The 17,592-nt window shown below is 42.9% G+C and overlaps 1 protein-coding gene across 14 annotated transcripts in view; it reads right to left on the bottom strand.

Annotated features, from left to right (window-relative positions):
* The window catches only part of EPB41 (erythrocyte membrane protein band 4.1), a 192,139-nt gene that overhangs the window by 3,393 nt on the left and 171,154 nt on the right, over positions 1 to 17,592 (bottom strand). For 7 of the 14 annotated variants that reach the window (XM_018057127.1, XM_018057136.1, XM_018057087.1 and 4 more), the window contains 5 exons: positions 13,089 to 13,538; positions 11,833 to 11,961; positions 4,330 to 4,431; positions 3,130 to 3,210; positions 237 to 341 (listed from right to left, as the gene is read on the bottom strand). In XM_018057127.1, the coding sequence (XP_017912616.1) occupies positions 243 to 341; positions 3,130 to 3,210; positions 4,330 to 4,431; positions 11,833 to 11,961; positions 13,089 to 13,538 (861 nt within the window). In that variant the 3' untranslated portion in view covers positions 237 to 242. The remainder of the gene's footprint in view (positions 1 to 236; positions 342 to 3,129; positions 3,211 to 4,329; positions 4,432 to 11,832; positions 11,962 to 13,088; positions 13,539 to 17,592) is intronic. The other 7 variants (XM_018057110.1, XM_018057114.1, XM_018057120.1 and 4 more) reach the window with 1 other exon arrangement.

Raw genomic sequence — 17,592 nt, 5'->3', positions numbered from 1 at the left:
GGGTGAGGGATGATTCAAGAGGTGGGTGGGGTTTACATCCACGCATGGAGAATCTCTTCCAACCCATCACTGATGGGACTGCTGGGGCAGGAGGACACCTAGCTGCTTTAGTTGGGTGCCAGGGACTTAACAACCTCCCACACCCTCCTCCTCGGCCTTCCTCCGCCTTCAGTTGATCAAGTGTCGGTGTGGACCCCTCTGGAGGGATAGGTCTGCCCCCCAAGAACAGCCCCTACCTGAGCTCACTCCTCAGAGATTTCGGTTTCCTGATGGACGACCACCTTGGTCACTGACATGTCTGGGTGCTGCTCCTTTGCCTCCTTGATGGCCTGTACCAGGACCTGAGGAAGAGGAACGATGCCCATCAGACAGAAAGCAGCCTGGCTAGTGACGAAGGAAAGGGTCACGGGACCCCACTTCTCTGGCAAGTTCAACCTTGCTGTCTGTGGAACCATGGCTGAGGGTACGCTGAGCCACACTGATGATGGCTGAACCCATCCCGTGCTGCTTAGGGAGGGTGCTGGACTAAAACACCGACATGGGGAAAGCTAAGAGCTGTCTTCAGGAAGTCAGGGAGGACTTCAGAGGTGACAGCCTGGGTGGGTCTGGGAGGATTCAGTCAAGACAGGGCGTCTAAAGAACAAAGCAAAAGCTGTGCTCAGTGCAGGGTAACCGGGAAGCTCGGGACAGGAGAAGCAGATAATGAAGCATGACGCAAGAAGGAAGAGATGTCTTTGGCTGAAGTAGAGAAAGGTGTGTGACATCCCATTACTTACTATTATCTCTTGATCTTTACAACAACTCGATGAATCAAGGTAGTATCCTTAATTCCATTTGATAGAACCAAGGTTCAATGGTTAAAATGCTTAATGTTTCAGAGCTAGTAAGTAATATAAAGGGGATTTTCACTTAAGTCTATCAGACTTTCCCCTCTACCAGACTGTTTTTCAGCTTCAGCAGGAGGTGGAAGGGCATGATGACCCTATTTTAGTCTCTGGAGGAGTTTTGATCATTTTAGGAAAGCAAAAGGAGCAGATGAAAAGTTAAAGAAGAGTAATGACACCACTGGGCTTCCCTGGAGGCTCAGCGGTAAAGAATCCACCTGTGATGCAGAAGACACAGAGACCTAGGTTCAGTCCCTAAGTCAGGAAGATCCCCTGGAGGAGGGCATGGCAACCCATTCCAGTATTCTGGCCTGGAGAATCCCATGAACAGAGGAGCCTGGGCTACAGTCCACAGGGTCGCAGAGAGTCAGACACGACAGAAGTGACCAAGCACGCACGCACGCACAACGACACCGCTACTCCCCTTGGGCTGCAAGTCTCTGAGCCTCAAGCTCAGAGCACCCCAAGGTGGAAGAGCCCACTACACCCTTTGGGGGACGGCCGCATAGGATTATCAGAGACAGCCTGCGCCCCACCCTACCACCCACCAGAAAGGGCTCGAGGTTGATCTGACTGGCTGATTGTTGAATCTGGCTCTTAAGACTACCCCTAGGAGGGATGGGAAGAAGGGAAAGCCCTCTTTTGGTCTCCTGACTCCATGAAAGCCATTCCTGGAACTGCTACCCCTACAGAGCCCTGCTCATCCCCCCTCATCCTGTTTGCTCAACCAAGGCCCCGCCCACGCCCTCTCTCTGGTTCCTCTGGTCTGCACCTGCTCTCTGACAGCCTGCATCTTCTTCAAGAGCCCCCTCCCCATCCAGAGCCCGCCATGTCTTATTCCTGCCACGTGTCCCCATGTCTCAGGGACTGGAGGACAACCAAGCACCGCTCTGAGCTAGCAAGTTGCACGTGTCCCTTTGTCACAATAGCCTGAAAGAAACCTATGATTATTTTTGTTTTACAGATGGCAAACTACAGAAGAGAAGTCAAAGAACTTGCTCAAGGACATATAACCAGCAAGTTACAGAGTCAGGATTCAAGCCGGGTCTGTCTCACAGCAAAGCCAAAGCTCCTTCCCAGGCCGTCTAGCACAGACTAAGTACGTGGCAGGGGCTCAGAACACATCGGGCCGCGTGGGTGGATGCAGGCTGGTAGCGCGGCAGGATCCCCTGAGCTGGGGCAAAACCGGCTGCCAGGGCTCCCACCTGGGCTTCTGCAGCCTCGCTGCTGGGACCCTCAGTCCAGTGTTCTTAGCTGTAAGTCTCAACCCTGCTACCAAGGGAACGGCCAGCACTGCAGCTCAGTTTTTTTTTTTTTTTTAAGGCACTCAGCATATCAGCATAAAGGCCACAGAACTATGGCTCCAGCGCTCCTGTCAATGATTCCAGAAGCATTTGCATGCAGTCTCTTCCACCCCCTCTTCTCTGCAGCTTTACTGTTCTAACTTCAGCTCCCAGAGAATTGGGAACATTAATCCTGACCTTATTACTTGCTAATTGCTTCAAGCACACAATTAGCACCTAATTAACATAAAAGCATAGAATTTGAGCACTCACAAGGGCCCAGAAATGATCTAGATCAACCTACTCTCTTTTAGGAGACGAAACAAACAACCAAAAAAAAAAAAAAAATTAGAGGTAAAGTGATTTGCCCAAGGTCACACAACAAGTTCATGATAGGGCTGGGAAGAAAGCAGGTTCCAAGTCTCCTGAGTCCCAGCCTCTCACATGGTGTCCCTGCTCGCTGGCCCCTCCCAGTGCAGAGACCACAGGCTGGTCTGATCACCTCTACTGCCTCCAGCACAGGTTACAGGATCCCCCCTGAACAGCAGCAGTGTTTCCATTTGCTTGGAGTCCACTGCGTGCCACACGATGTACGTGTGTATCTCACTTGATTCTCACAACATCCTTGAAGGAAGATCTAGCTTATAGATGAGGAAACGGAGGCTGACGGAATTGGAGCTAAAATCTGGTAAGAACCAGGATCCGAGCTCAAGTCTTTTTGAGTCTACAGCCCATGTTCCTTTCATTCCACTTTGCTGCTTCCTCGATCTGCGGCACCCCCTCCCCACCCCCCACAGGTCTCCTGATCTGATTCCCTTTGTCCTCCTTCTTAATTGAGGGCTGGAGAAGCTGAGGGGGCTCTTTGGAGATAAAGCTGTTGTCTTGTGCAAGCCAACTCTGGTATCCATCGGTCAACCCCCTGGGAAACCTTCCCACATTCAGAATCTCCTTGGCATCCCCACCTGATCGTGGTCAATATCCGCATCTCCTGTGATCACAATTCTCTTTTCAATCCGGGTCTCTGAAATCCCACCTTTTACAGTCTGAAACCAAAGAGAAAAGTTATCATGTAAGAAAGAAATAAAGAAAGGAAGGGAGGAAGGAAGGAAGAAAAGAAAAACCCAAACAGCAAAACAAATAACAGCAAGCAGTCAGTCTGAAAACTATACTCCAAATTTTAATCTGCTGTGGGGTACTGCATAGAATCGCATTCTCACACACTTGTTCACAATTCGGACTGGATCTGCTAAAATGAGCACACCTCTGTTCCTCTGTATTGCTAAAAATTCTTAATAAGCTAAACATAATTCTCTGTGTAAACAAAACAGGTGTTTCTTTTTGCTCTTTTCCTGTATATTTTGATTATTTTCAAGAGGAAAAAAAATCAGAAGATTATAAAGAAAAATGTCATGCAGCTTGAAACTAAGCTCTTTGTTTTAAAACAGTTCCCTATGACTAACGTCAAACGATCCTCAAATAATGCCCCCTATTTGATATCTGAGGAAACCAAGGTCTAGATACACGAAGTAACTGGCTTCCATTCATCTGAGTGTTGATGAAGGAGTTTGGTCAGGTATCTAGATTTCTTACTTACAAGAACATGCTTTTTCCTCTAGTGCCACCGCAAACATGGATCATCTCTGATTTTCTGGGAGCAGTTCCAATTTTAGATACTTTGTCCCTCTTGCCCCCATAAACAATATTCTAATGATTCCAATATTTCAGCATCTGAACTATAGTTCCCATGGCCTCGATCCTCTACATGGCATAAAAATTCTTTGTGAGACCTTCTTTGTGAGACCCCAAGTTCTGATTTTTGGCTTAGAAAATACGGTTGCTTAATAATTCCAACAAAACTTGCCTTTAAACTGACCTCCCCAGCCAGACAGAGGACGCACTGACCAGGAAGACAGAGGAATGTGTAAAGAGAAAACCAAGTGACTCTGAGACCTCTAAGGAGGTGGGGATGCTCAGGGTCTCCCTGGCTTTATTACTGGGGAGAAAGCAGCAGGGCCTTTCCACCTGAACATGGGGAATGGGGAATAACTTGCCTCAGTAAGGATAAAGCTGAAAATCCTTGTTTATGGACTAGGATTCTTGCAGAGAGGCAGCAAGCCTGGCATGCCACTCGATTTCATAAGGAATTTCTAGCTGTCTGTTACCTTGGTAATTTGAGTTGTGGTGGTACTGCTGGTGGTCTCGGATGTGATGGTCTGAGCTGTCAGCAAAACTCCTGGGTCCAAGTCGCCGTTGCTGTCATCCGTCTGCAGAAGGAGACACAACGCGTCAGCATGCCTCTCAGGAAGCCTTGGGGGCAGATGCTGGAGATGCAGCTTTGCTCTGCAGCTGTACATCCTAAAGCAAACCCCCAATTCCCTTCCAGTGATCTCTTACTTAATAAATAAAAATAATCTCCTGGGAACAAAGCTCCTCCCAAAAAAGCTGGACGAGTCCAGCTTCCTCAGCATCGGGTCAGGGATAGGAGTGGATCAGAGACTGGAGGAGGCTGTGTAACCACAGATTCAAAACCAGTGACAGTAACTATGCGTAAGTATAGAGCATGTGACAGCTCACAAATGACTTTCAAAATGACTTCAGCTTGTTTTGATGCTTACATGAGTCCTATCAATATGAGCAGAAAAGGCAGAAACTTATTAGCACTCCCAGGTGAGACGTGTGTGTGCGCGCTTCGGTTGTGTCCAACTCTTTGCAACCCTATGGACTGGAGCCCGCCAGTCTCCTCCGTCCCTGGGATTCTCTAGGCAAGATCTGGGGTGGGTTGCCATGCCCTCCTCCAGGGGATCTTCCCGACCCAGTGATCTAACCCGCATCTCTTACATCTCCTGCACTGGCAGGTGGGGTTTTTGTTTTTGTTTTTGTTTTTTTACCACTAGAGGTAAGACTCAGGCTCAGAGAAAGTGAATGGTTTGCCCAAGGATTCAAAACCAATCCTCTCTACAAGTCTAGAGCTCTTTACACACCACCCAAGGCAAGAAGGAAAGGTATAAACTCTTGGTTGCTAAAGCAAGGCTAGATTCTGAGTCATATGCCAGAACTTTCCAGAAAGAACCAGGAAAGTTCCCTGCTGGGGGATAAGGAATCTCGGGCTATCTTCTTTGACGATCAATATGGAAGACTGGAGCACGTGAGGTATGTTCTTTCAAGGCTAAGTCGGGGGGAAATGCATAGAATATCTCAATGACAATTATTGAGACCAAAACTATCATTGAAATGATAAATCCCTCATTACAGGAGGGGTTTAAAAGTATTTCAAATGCTGGGCTACACAACTAATCTACATAGAGAACAAGGGCTCGGGCTACTTCTTGTTTCTCTGGAGCTCACTCTGCTAGGACCAAGATAAATATATGATGATCAGGCTGAGAAATGACATTAGCAAAAAATGAAGAGAAATGTTTGGCAGGAGCCAGACTCGGCCTGATGAACAGTTATCAGCAAGCATTTGGGCCAGTAGCAGACTCAGAGCTGCTGACAATCCCTGACCAAGATGAAAAGAAACGAGGGGAGGAGGATGGAGGCTACCTACAGCTACAAGCTTTTCAGACAGGCGTGGCCGGAACCGCCTGACACTGGCATCCTACACTGACTCAGCGGGGGATTTAGAGAACTGCAACTGTTTTCATAAAGTATCCTGCAGCAAGCAATGTGTTGGTTACTCTTTCTCTGCCTCTTTACAGAAGTCATCTGTATTACAAGCAGAGGCCTCCAACCCTTTTGAGTAAGGACCACATTTCATTGAGCCAAAAATTTGAGGCACTGGGGGGAGGGCAGGAAGAGGAGAAGAGCATTAGGGAAGAGTCCCTGGCTGGGTTCCCTTCCAGGTAGGAAGCTGGACAAAACAGAGGGAACCTGATGGTGTCACCTAAGTCTTTCACTCATGCCAGCCACCCTCATGCCAGGCATATTACTGACTAGTTCACTAACACCTTCTTCAGCCCAGACCCACTGATCTACCTTAGATTCAGACTCAACTAGTATTTATTGCACTCATGCTATATGCCAAGCACATAATGCAACTGTTACCTCAATCACACCTATCGATATCTGAAGCAGGTTCTATTATTACACTACATAGAAAGTTAACTTTCTATAACTTAACTATATAGAAAGTTAAGAAAACTGAGGTCCAGAGAAGTTAAATAAACTGTCAAGGTTCTATGCTAGTAAGTGTTTCAATTAGGACTGAGGGCAAAGACATCTTGTCTGAAGATTGGGGTTCAGGTCCCAGCTCAGACAGTGGCTGGCTATGGGATCTTAGCAAGTCATTCTGACTTTTCTGAGTTTTAGTTTTTCTCACTTTTACAACAGGAAATCTTGTGCTCTGCTTCCACTGTAGCTGTGAAGATCAAAAGAGATTTGAAAAATAAAAGTGTGTTGTAAGTTGTTAAGAATTTGTGTCCCAGTATACACACAATGGACTACTACTCAACCATAAGAAAGAATGAAATAATTTTGCCATTTGCAGCAACATGGATGAACCTAGAGATGATCATACTAAGTGAAGTCAGAAGAAGACAAACATTACATGATATCACTTATATGCGGACTCTTAAAAAAAGATACAAATGAACTTATTTGTAGAACAGAAAAAGATAACAGACACAGCAAAAGCAAGCTTATGATTACCAAAGAGGAAAGGGTGTGTAACAGAGAGGGATACATTAGGGGTCTGGGATTAAAATACAAGCTATTATATATAGAATAGATAACCAACAAGGACTTACTGTTGGTTATCTATAACCAACAGGGAACTATATTCAATATTTTATAATAACCAATAATGGAACAGAATCTAAAGAATGTATGTGTGTGTGTATATATATATATACACACACACACACACATATATACATATATATATATAACTGAATCACTTTGCTGTGTACCTGAAACACAACACTGTAAATCAACTGTATTTCAATATTTTTAAATTTAATTTTAAATTTATTTATTTCAATTAATTTATTTTTTAATTGAAAGCCACTTGCTTTACAGAACTGTGTTGGTTTCTGCCAAACATCAACATGAATCAGCCATAGGTCAATAACATTTTTAATTAAAAAAAAAAAAAGAAAAGAATTTGCGTGCCAGGAGGGCTAAATCTTCTTGAAGAGCTCCTCCTCTACTAAACCTGAGAATCTATTATCATCTACCTCCACCCACCCCCTTATTCCTCCTTTTCTGTCTTGAGAAGGTAGAAGAGGGAGGAGACACTGTTATGATTCCTGACTTACACTCTTCCCACATGGGGCCTCTTTTCTTGCCAGTGTTTCCTAGAAAGGGTACTGTGGCTTTCACAGTTGCTTATAAAGTTAACCATTCCCTTATCCTATGACACAGCAGTTCTACTCTTAGGTGTTTACCCAAGATAAGTGAAAACATGTGTCCACAGAAAGACTTGCACGTGAATGTTTAAAGCAGCTTTATTTATATTTCTCCCAAACTGGAATCAACTCAACTGTCCACCAAGAAATGAGAGGATAAACAAACTGCGGTATATTTGTACAACGGAATACTACTCAACGATACAAAACAGTGGACTATGGATTCATATAACATGGATGACCCTGAAAAACATCTTTAGACAGAAAAGGGTATGACTGTATACTTCCATTTATATGAAGTTCAAGAATAGGCAAAGACTGGAAAAGGCTATGAAGAAGTTTTCAGGGGTCATGGAAATGTTCTGTGTCCCCAAAATGTCTTGGTTACACAGATAGACACATTTATCAAAACCAATCAAACCGAACTCTTATCACCTGTGCTTATCACTGTATGTAAATATTACCTCAAGTACGCATACATACGTATACATGCAAAAAGTAAAAAACGCTTCCCCACCTCCTCTCACCATATCCCAAAGTGTAGGAATTATGGACCAACTGAAATAAGGTTCCCAGGTTTACTTGTCTGGCAAGATAATAAAAACAGGAGCAGAAATAACTATAGTAAATAGTAACAATAGCAAATAATTATCTGGTGCTTATCATGTGCCAGTCACTTTTTTTTATATATTACTTATACCATACTGTACTGTGCTTTTTCATTTACCAATTTATCATGTAGATATTCCCATTAGGAGCTTTAAAAAAAGTAACTGTAAAGAATTACCATAATTGGATGTACTATATATAATTTATTTAACCCGTTCCCTATTGAGGGGTATTTGGGTTGTTTCTATGTAGTGACAACTTAATCTGAAAGGCACATTTTATGTACATTAACTTATTCATTCCTTGCAACAACCCTATGAGGCAGAACTATTATTAGCCCCATTTTACAAGTGAGGAAACTGAGGCACAAAGTGATTTAGTAACTTGACTGGATACTAGTAAGTGATGGAACAGATTCAAATCCAGTAAATCCAATTTCAAAGTCAACACTTCCCCACCATACTTCACTGTCTAGTCAGTAAGAAGTAAGACAAATTACAAATTTTTTTTAAGCCTGATTAAAGTGAGATAAAGGTAGATGTATGCAAGTGAAATTCACTCAGTTGTATCCGTCTCTTTGCCACCCTATGAACTAAAGCCTGCCAGGTTCCTCTGGCAACGGAATTCTCCAGGCAAGAATACTGGAGTGGGTAGCCTATCACTCCTCCAGGGGATCTTCCCAACCCCCGAATCAAACCAGGGTCTCCTACATTGTAGGCAGATTCTTTACCAGCTGAGCTACTAGATAGCTGGTAGCTGGTTAAAGTGTCTTCAGCCTGGTTAAAATGAAATAAAGGTAGATGCATAACAATATAACAATAGCTACCATTTTGGAATAGCCACTATGCACCAGGAAAATACTATCTTTATCTCAATAACCTTATAAAGGTATTTCTCAGAAGAGAAAGCTAAGGCTTGGAGATTAAGTGACTTGCTAAAGGTCACAAAGTTACCAGGTGTTGGAATTAAGATCTAGGTTTCTTGAGGACTTCCCTGGTGGTCCAGTGGCTAAGACTCTGTACTCCCAGCACAGGGAGCCTGGGTTGCATCCCTGGTCAGGGAACTAGATCCCGCATGCCGCAACTAAAAGCTTGCATGCCACAGCTAAAGATCTCCCATGCCAAAATGAAGACCCAGTGCAGCTAAATAAATAAGTGACTATATATATATAAATATTTAAAGAAGATCCAGGCTTCTCTAACCCCAGGGCCCACAGGCTTTACCTTGTACATCATGGGGCCTCTGTATTTCTCTTACATGCTAGCATATTTTACAATGAATTTTTGTATGGGCTACACTCAAACCATACATGGGCTTCTGTGGGCAGAATGGCGCTAACAGTTTTTTAAGTAATTTATTTTGAACCATTAAAATTTTTTTTGATATGCACTTGTTACAAAATTTAAAATATTGAAAATGGAGATGAAATGTCAGTGTCCCTCCCACTCCTGACCACAGACTGAAGTCCCAGGCCTCTTCATCCCAGGCCACCCAGTGGTGGGTTTTTGTTTTTGCGTTTTTGAGTACCCACTCAAGAGACAGTATATTCACATATAAGCCTTTGTATACATACCTGTACATACAACCCTTTTCCCTCATATGAACAGCATATTATTTATAGCATATTGTACGGCGTTTTCTTCATTTACCAATTTATCACATAGATTATTCCCATCAAAAGTTTTTTTTAATGGTTACACATTATTACCTTAATTGGATGTACTATAAATTACAAACCTGTTCTCTATTGACAGACGGGTTGTTTCCATGGTAGTGACAGCTTAAAAGAGTTCCCTCCCATATGCAAGTGCTTCTTTTCAAAACACTCCTGGCTCACTGTGTGCACAATCTTAAAGGAACGTCCTCTGCCTTCCTCTGCAGTCCCCTCCACTGCCAAGTCCTGTTCATCCATCTCTGTCTCTCCTGACATAGCTCTTTCTTCTCGTTTCCTCAGGCTACACTTCAGTTCTTCGCAAGCATCCCCCTAAACCTGCCAGAAGCCATATCCCTGTCTCCAGGCAGCCCCGCCTTTAATAGATTCAGCACACAGCTTTAGGAACCATCTTCCAAAACTGCTTAAATGAGGCGACTTTATCACCACTGCCAGAAAAGCTGAAGCCATGGAGCAAACCATTATTTATCAAACTCAAATTCCACAGTTTAGACCACAAGAGGGAGAAGGCGGAAGTACACAACGTTAACCGAATGTCTAGGAACACACCAAGCACTGTCCAGACATCATTTCACTTCATCCCTCCCCAAAACTTGCAGTCGTAGGTAGTACTAGCCCCATTTTACAGGCAGGAAAGAGAGGCTTAGAGATTAGTGATTTGTTTAAAGTTATCCAGCTAGTACATGGTTGAGCTAGGATATAAATTCCACTTGTCTAATTGCAAAGAATGTGCTTTTAATTGGCGAGTGACAGTGCTTCCCAAAGGTGGATGTCATCACCCAGTTTATGGTGATGTGAGGATTAACCAAAAGGATTTGTGTGAAACCAGCCAGCCAGAGCTCCACACGGCCGCCTCCTTCCCATCATGCAGGCTTCAGCTAAAATGTCACCTTTTCAGAGAGGATTTCCTTGACTATTCCAGGCCCAGAATAGCAACTCTTCATGTTATCGTATATAGTCTGACTCTTGATCCTATTTTAGTTTCTTTAAAGCTCTTATCACTGTCTGAAATGTGTACATCTGTGTTTTATTGCCTGTCTCTCCAGACTAGAATGTCAGTTCCAGAGAGAAGGGCCTGTGTCCACCCTGTACATTGCTTTGGCTTAATACATAAATGCTCAAACAAATACTTGCTGCAGTAATGAATAAACAGTTCAGTTTATAGAAGAAGGGAAAGTTTTTTGCACTTTTGGCTTCTGTGAATGAAAAAGGAAATGACTCAACCTAAGCAAGATGAGTTCATTCAAATTATTAACAAGGAAGGAGAAATTTTACTAAAAGTTGGAAGTAAATAAAATTTTAAGCACTAAATTCTTATATGATTTTAATTGTAGTAAATTCATTATAATTGTTTTAGCTCTTACTTACTGAGACTTCCATGGTGGCTCAGACAGTAAAGCGTCTGCCTACAATGTGGGAGACTTGGGTTCGATCCCTGGGTCGGGAAGATCTCCTGGAGCAGGAAATGGCAACCCACTCCAGTATTCTTGCCTGGAAAATCCCATGGATGGAGGAGCCTGGTAGGCTACAGTCCATGGGACAGCAAAGAGTCGGACACGACTGAGCAGCTTCACTTTCTTTTACTTACTTACTTACACTTTCAGGTGTGGTGTTCAAGTACCGTCTTACACAAGTTTCACGACAGAATCATGAGGTAGATACTAAAACGGTGCAGGCGGGCGTGGGGGGTGGAGCGGGGCATCAGGGTTCCCAGATGCTCATCCACTTGTTTAAGTTAATATATGGAGAAGCTGGGACCTAAGCTCAAGTTTGTTTGACCCAAAGCCCATGTTCTCAACCATCACACTGGATTGTCTTCCCTAACTGAACTGGATGAATATAAGCCATCAGATCCAAGATAATTTTGCTTTTAATAAAGTATCTGGGGACATCTTGAGATGAGTGATCCCTTCTGAAAAGGACTACCCCAGAAAAGCCTAGCATTATTTGCAGCAAGTGATGAGAAACCCTGTGTAGAGAGGTGATACATCATGCTTACTGGATAGTCTCTGGTTCTGAAACACCGAACCATGTCCCACCTGGGCAGCCTCGTATGTGATGGTCTTGGTCTCCGTGTGGACGATAGGGACGTCTTTGGTTGGAATTTCACTTTTCACAGCATTGGCAGTGTCTGAGATGGTGACAGTCTGAGTCTTCACCAGGGGAGGCTGTGAGGCAGTAAAGAAAGAGAGTTACCGGAGTCCTCTGAAGGCTGTGGCTAGCTAATCTGACATTGATCTGATCAAAGTGATTGCTCTGATCAAGCAAAGGGCTAGCTCAACCTCTGCCCAGGACTTGGACACTACTCCAGTGTAGCCCTGCCAAGGTGTCGAATCACCAAGGACATTAAAGGCCGGCGCTACGGTTCACTTTCGCAGGCTCAATGGAAAGCAATAGCATCAGACAGCTACGCGTGGTGATACAAAACACTTCAGATGGACCTTTAGAATTTGAGTATAAAACTATCTGCCAAAGAGCAGTCGCTTCTGCTTGTCCTTGTGACTGTACCATTAAAATTAAGGAAATCAGCCACATTTCCTCCCCTTAGTACAAATGGTACATGACATAGCACTGGCCTTGGAACACATTACCCTGGAATTCATTAACTTCTTTCAAATCAATGTCAGACATTCACTTTGGAGTTATTGAAAATAAAACAGTATTGGGAAAAGTGGAGAGAAGAGAATCAGTTTTACCACCACCTGGTGATTAATCTCAGAATTTCCGAAGAATGAACTTAGGCGAAATATCATCAAAGGTTTCCTGTCCATCAGCTCGCCTTCCCCGAGACTATAAATCACCCTGAAACTAGCATATGATTGTGGTAGAGTTAAGTGGCCATCCACCTTAGCATAGGAGATTAGCGCCTACGATCACGGAAGCTCCCGTGAGTGCGGTCCGTGGGAGTGGTGGGCTGCACTGTGTGGCTGCAATACACAAGCCATTATTTGGGGCCTGACCCCTCATTTAAAAAGTCAATTACCCCTTTTAATTAATTAATTGCGTTTTGGGGGCAGGGTCTCAGAACACAGAAGGCCCCTCATCACAGAAGTCTCAGAAATTTGCCTCTTTACGAAGCTCGTTCTCAATCAAGGAAAAGACTTTTGGGGGTAGTGTTAATGACTCTGAATACATTTCTTTGTAGTAATCAAGAACTGCAATTTTATTCTGTGATTTTGGAAAAGAGCCAAGAGGCAACTATCCTCACCACTGCCACCACCAGCTCCTCCCAGAGTAGATCCCGGCCCTCTCCCAGAGTGAGTCGTTAGACCTGCATCACTGAATCAGTTACTACCTGGAAACTTCGAATGACGGTGGGGAATTGGTTACCCACACAAGAGTCAAGCAATGATCCGTTTTGCTTTCCCAGTGGCTCTCCTGGTGCAACACGTTGCTCACTACTCTCTGCCTTTTTGTCCCCAAGTTGCAGCTGGGAGGAAGCTGGTGAGACTGAGGCCTGTAAGGCACTGGCCTGTTCCTCCACTGCTATACACTCCCCACCGGGGCCGCTCAGCTCTTCCTTGATATCAAGAGAGCCAGCTGCCTCCAGCTCCTTCTCCTCTGTCTCCTTGCTGCTTAAGGAGAGGGAGCCAAAGTCAAAGTGTTTTGGAGACTCCGGTGAAGCGGTCATTTGGCTCTTACTAGGAATTACTGAACGCTTGGGGCCCTCCCATTCAGAGTCAGGGTTGGTAGATGGCCCCGTGGCCACGGCAGCCACCTCCTCGGTGCGAATGCCATTTATGTTCTACAAATGAATGAACACACACAAGAGCGAGAAGATTAGGAGTAGGTGGGGAACACAGTGAACTCTGAGAATCAACAATGATTTCTAAGAGGCCTCGAAAATATTAATACTAATATAAACCAGGAATCTTAGCTCCTGAAGGTGGTCAAAAGGAAGAATTACTTGCTGTTCGCTAAACACGTCAGCAGCTTAAACAATTCCAACCTCATTTTGGTCACAGTTTTACAACATGGTTAATCTGAGAAATGACTTTGATGTGCCTCACAGAGGAACAAACAGTTGGTGTCACTATGGTCTTCTCTGTTAAAACATACTCTTCATACTCAGAGGGGGCACTATTCCTAAATACCTAACTCATTGCTATGCACAGGACACAGTGCAATTCATGAGTCGATAAAACATAGCTAAATGAGTCTGCTCTGATCGAAAAATGTTCCATACATCTCCAAGCCATATGTATCATCATGCTGGCCCATGATGGAGAAGCTGAAATCTAGACTTTGGTTGGCAGAGATACGGGAGGTGAGTACATCCAGCACAGACAATCCAATCATGGCCAAAGAATTAACTATCGTATCAGAAATAGTGAAACAATGCTTTTAAACAGAATAAACGTGACTTATCAGCAGTTGAGAGGTATTTCTCCACAGATAAATGACAATGTCTGCAACTCCTGAGAAAAATAAATCCTGGAAACACAGAGTTCCCTCTTGGGCTAAATGCCTCACATCAAAGGATAAACAGATCTAAAATAAGAACTTTCAAGAGAATGTGGAAGAGAAGATAACATCACAGCATGTGGACCTATTCCTAATGTTTAAAGAAAAGTGCTGTGGTTGGAAGAAGAGTAGGCGCTCACACTAGCAGGAAAAGAACATGGACCATTTGAGAAATGAACAATCTAAAGAAGCCAAAGGTTAGGAAAACTGGCACGTGCTCACCAGAGAGCTATGAAGAGGCCACGCAGGCCTGAAATTTTGGTAAAATCAATTTACCATATTACATGCCATATAAGAAATTAACAGAAAAGCACTCTTTTAAAAAGGTGTTCCTGGAATAAACCACTTATGCTTGGACCAGCCTACACGTTTTAGTACTGAAATCACACTATATGTATTACATTTAAAAAAAATCATTAAATTGTAAACCAGTCTACACTGTGATGAATATAAACCAGCGGTCTAGTAAGAGAAGAAGAGATCCACTGCACTTAAGAACTCCAGGCCAACTTTACTTCTAAGAACAGTCTAACTTGAGAGCATCTCAAAGCGGTACAAGTTGAACTGACATTAGGTAGGTCTTTCATTGACTGATCATGAATATTACTTAGGACATGAAAAATGGAATTCAAAGATGACAAGAGAAACTGTCTTTGTCTGAAGATGTATCAGAGATATACAAACTATTCATGCTAAGCATATATGAATTTCCTCATATTTAAAATGAGAATAATACTTCGCTTGACTTACAGGGCTCTGAAAGATCAAATACAATAGTATATGAAAGCACTCTGTAAATTCTCAATTACCACATAGATTCACTTAATTCAATCAACATTATCTGAGCACCAATAATAGGCTAGGGCCTGGGGGACACCAGAATGAGTTTGTTGTTAAGTTACTAACACTCTGTACTACTTTCTAAGGCACTTATCTCACCATTTCTTTCGAGTCAGACAAGCTGTTATGGAGCTGCCCAAAATAGACTCGCTGGTAATAAACAGATAGGCTTTCTCAAATTGCTGTATGCTAGCTCTAATGCTGTGAACAGCAAATCCAAACCCACTCACACGGAGAGGCTTCTCCAAATAATTCTGTCACAACTGAGAAGGTTGATTAATAACCAGGAAAATGCCTAAGATAATCAAGGGAGAGCCAATTTTATACCAGTCTGACCAACTGATAGGTAGTGGTCTGTCATCAAGAAGCCATTTGTGAATCAAACATTGCTGAGGCCAGCACCACCTGGCCCAAAGTTGCCTATTGCTGAGTAAAATTAGATAGATCGAACATTTTTTTTCAAAGCAGGAATAGAGGAGACCAAGGGTAAAAGCTGTGGCCACAGTAATATCAATTCAACAAATATTTACTGATCACTGAATACATATTAGTCATTGGAAATAAAAGGAAAACTGATAACAGTTGGGTTGGATTACTACTTAGAGCACTCTCACATATGGTCGAATCAGCCGCTCCAGTTGGCTCTGCTGTCAAGATCTCAGGGACAACGCAGCCAACTACTTACTGGACACTCTCCCAGGCATATGGGATACAATATGCCCCAAACCAAACTCATCCAGTCCGCTTTAGTATGTCCCTTATCTGCTCTTCTCTATTCCCACACTTCACGTCTTCATTCAGGCTTTTATAATGCCTCACCCCGCTTACTACTAATGCCCTAAACACATTTGCTTTTCCTTCTTCCTTTCTCATCTCAATCCTTTCCTGAACACATCCTTGATTCTGCTATGAAAGCGTCTATTTCTAAAAATGAAACATTGAAAATTCCATTTTTCAGTTTAAAGTCCTTCAGTGACTCTTCACTGACTTTTGGGTAAAGTTCAGGTCCTTTTCTAAGACACAGAAAATACTTTAAAATATGACTCTTCTCTCTCTCTCCAGCTTCACCCTGCTATACCTCCACACACACCCTTCTCCTTACTAACTCAGGACAATTTGCAATTCTTAGAACAGAGCATGCTTTCTTTAGCCTCTGTGCCTTTGTCAATATTGTATTGCTCCTTCTGCCTGCAAGTCCACACTCAACTCATGTTAGTTCTTCTGGAAGTTTTCTCCTGGATGCCTAAAGTGTGTTTAGATATCATGACTCTTTCATTCCAGTTGACCCTGTCATTATTGATTTAGTCTTCTGTCTTTTCCATTAGACTGAGCTCCTTGGGGGATAAGGCCTTCTATAGTTCTTAGCTCTATATCTCTCTTGCACAGTTTTTGGCACATAATAGATGTTCATTAAAAACTTGCAGAAATTATACTAGATAAATTCAGGAGCCCTGAGAACTGTTTTGCCTCGAGCTATTTAAAAACTGAAAAGGCTTGTTTAGAAAGAACACAAAAAGTGGCTCACTTGACCAGACCAGCATTCAATGTTCTACATCAGTAAAATAAGAGGAAAACTAACATTACTGCATATTCACCATGTGACAGTCACTCTAACAAGTTTTCTCTTTTCATTTTTCACAACCTCATTACGAGGTAGTCACTATTTCTATTTTATAGATGAAAAAATGGAGAGGGTAAGCAGGTGAGAGCTAGGAACTAATGGAACTAGAGTTTAACCCAACCCTAAGGTCAGTGTCTGCTTCTAAAGGCTATTTCTTCCCACGGCAACAGAAAGTATTTCTGGTAGGCCCAAAGGACACGTCGTATTACATTCAAAAGAATATAAAATAAACCTGACTTTTCTTTTGGGAAGTACAAAAATTGCCCAAAGTCCTCTTAGCAGAGTCTGATTATAGTGGCTAACACCATACTTTGAAACATAAGCAGATGGCTGGAAAGCCAGAAGAAGAGACTGGGGCAAAAAGAAGATATAAAATCCTTATGACATAAGACACCCACAATTTGGCATCTAACATGAGTAAAGAATTTTAACTGACAGTGCTGTGCCTTTGGCTATGACCATCAGCATGGACCATTGGATTACATAAGATTCTGCACAGCTCCATATACCAAACTGGCCTGGAAACTTTAAACAGATCTTCTGAAGGATAAGTCACAAGGTTGTCTAGTTGGTTTCAAGAATATGAGAAGGAAAAATGTTAGACCAGTATTTAAGTGAGCAGGAACATTGTTTGACTGAAAACTCTGTTTTACTTAAGAAGTCAATAGTTCCTGCTAAGTATGATAAATCAGTATTTTCTTTGGGGGAGAAAAAACTCTTGATTTTTTTTTTGAAAAAAACTTTTCCCCTAAAGGGCTTTCTCTTGTAAGTGACTTACTCAAACAGATTATGTCACAGGATCATCAAGCCCTGAGCATGTATGTGCCTTTATGAGTTATAAATAACCTCTCTCTTAACTTAGGGATTACAGATA

This window comes from Capra hircus, chromosome 2 (genome assembly GCF_001704415.2).
Source record: "Capra hircus breed San Clemente chromosome 2, ASM170441v1, whole genome shotgun sequence".
NCBI lineage: Eukaryota > Metazoa > Chordata > Mammalia > Artiodactyla > Bovidae > Capra > Capra hircus.
Note: the sequence above shows the minus strand (reverse complement) of the source record. Positions and strands in the feature narration are given on the sequence as shown.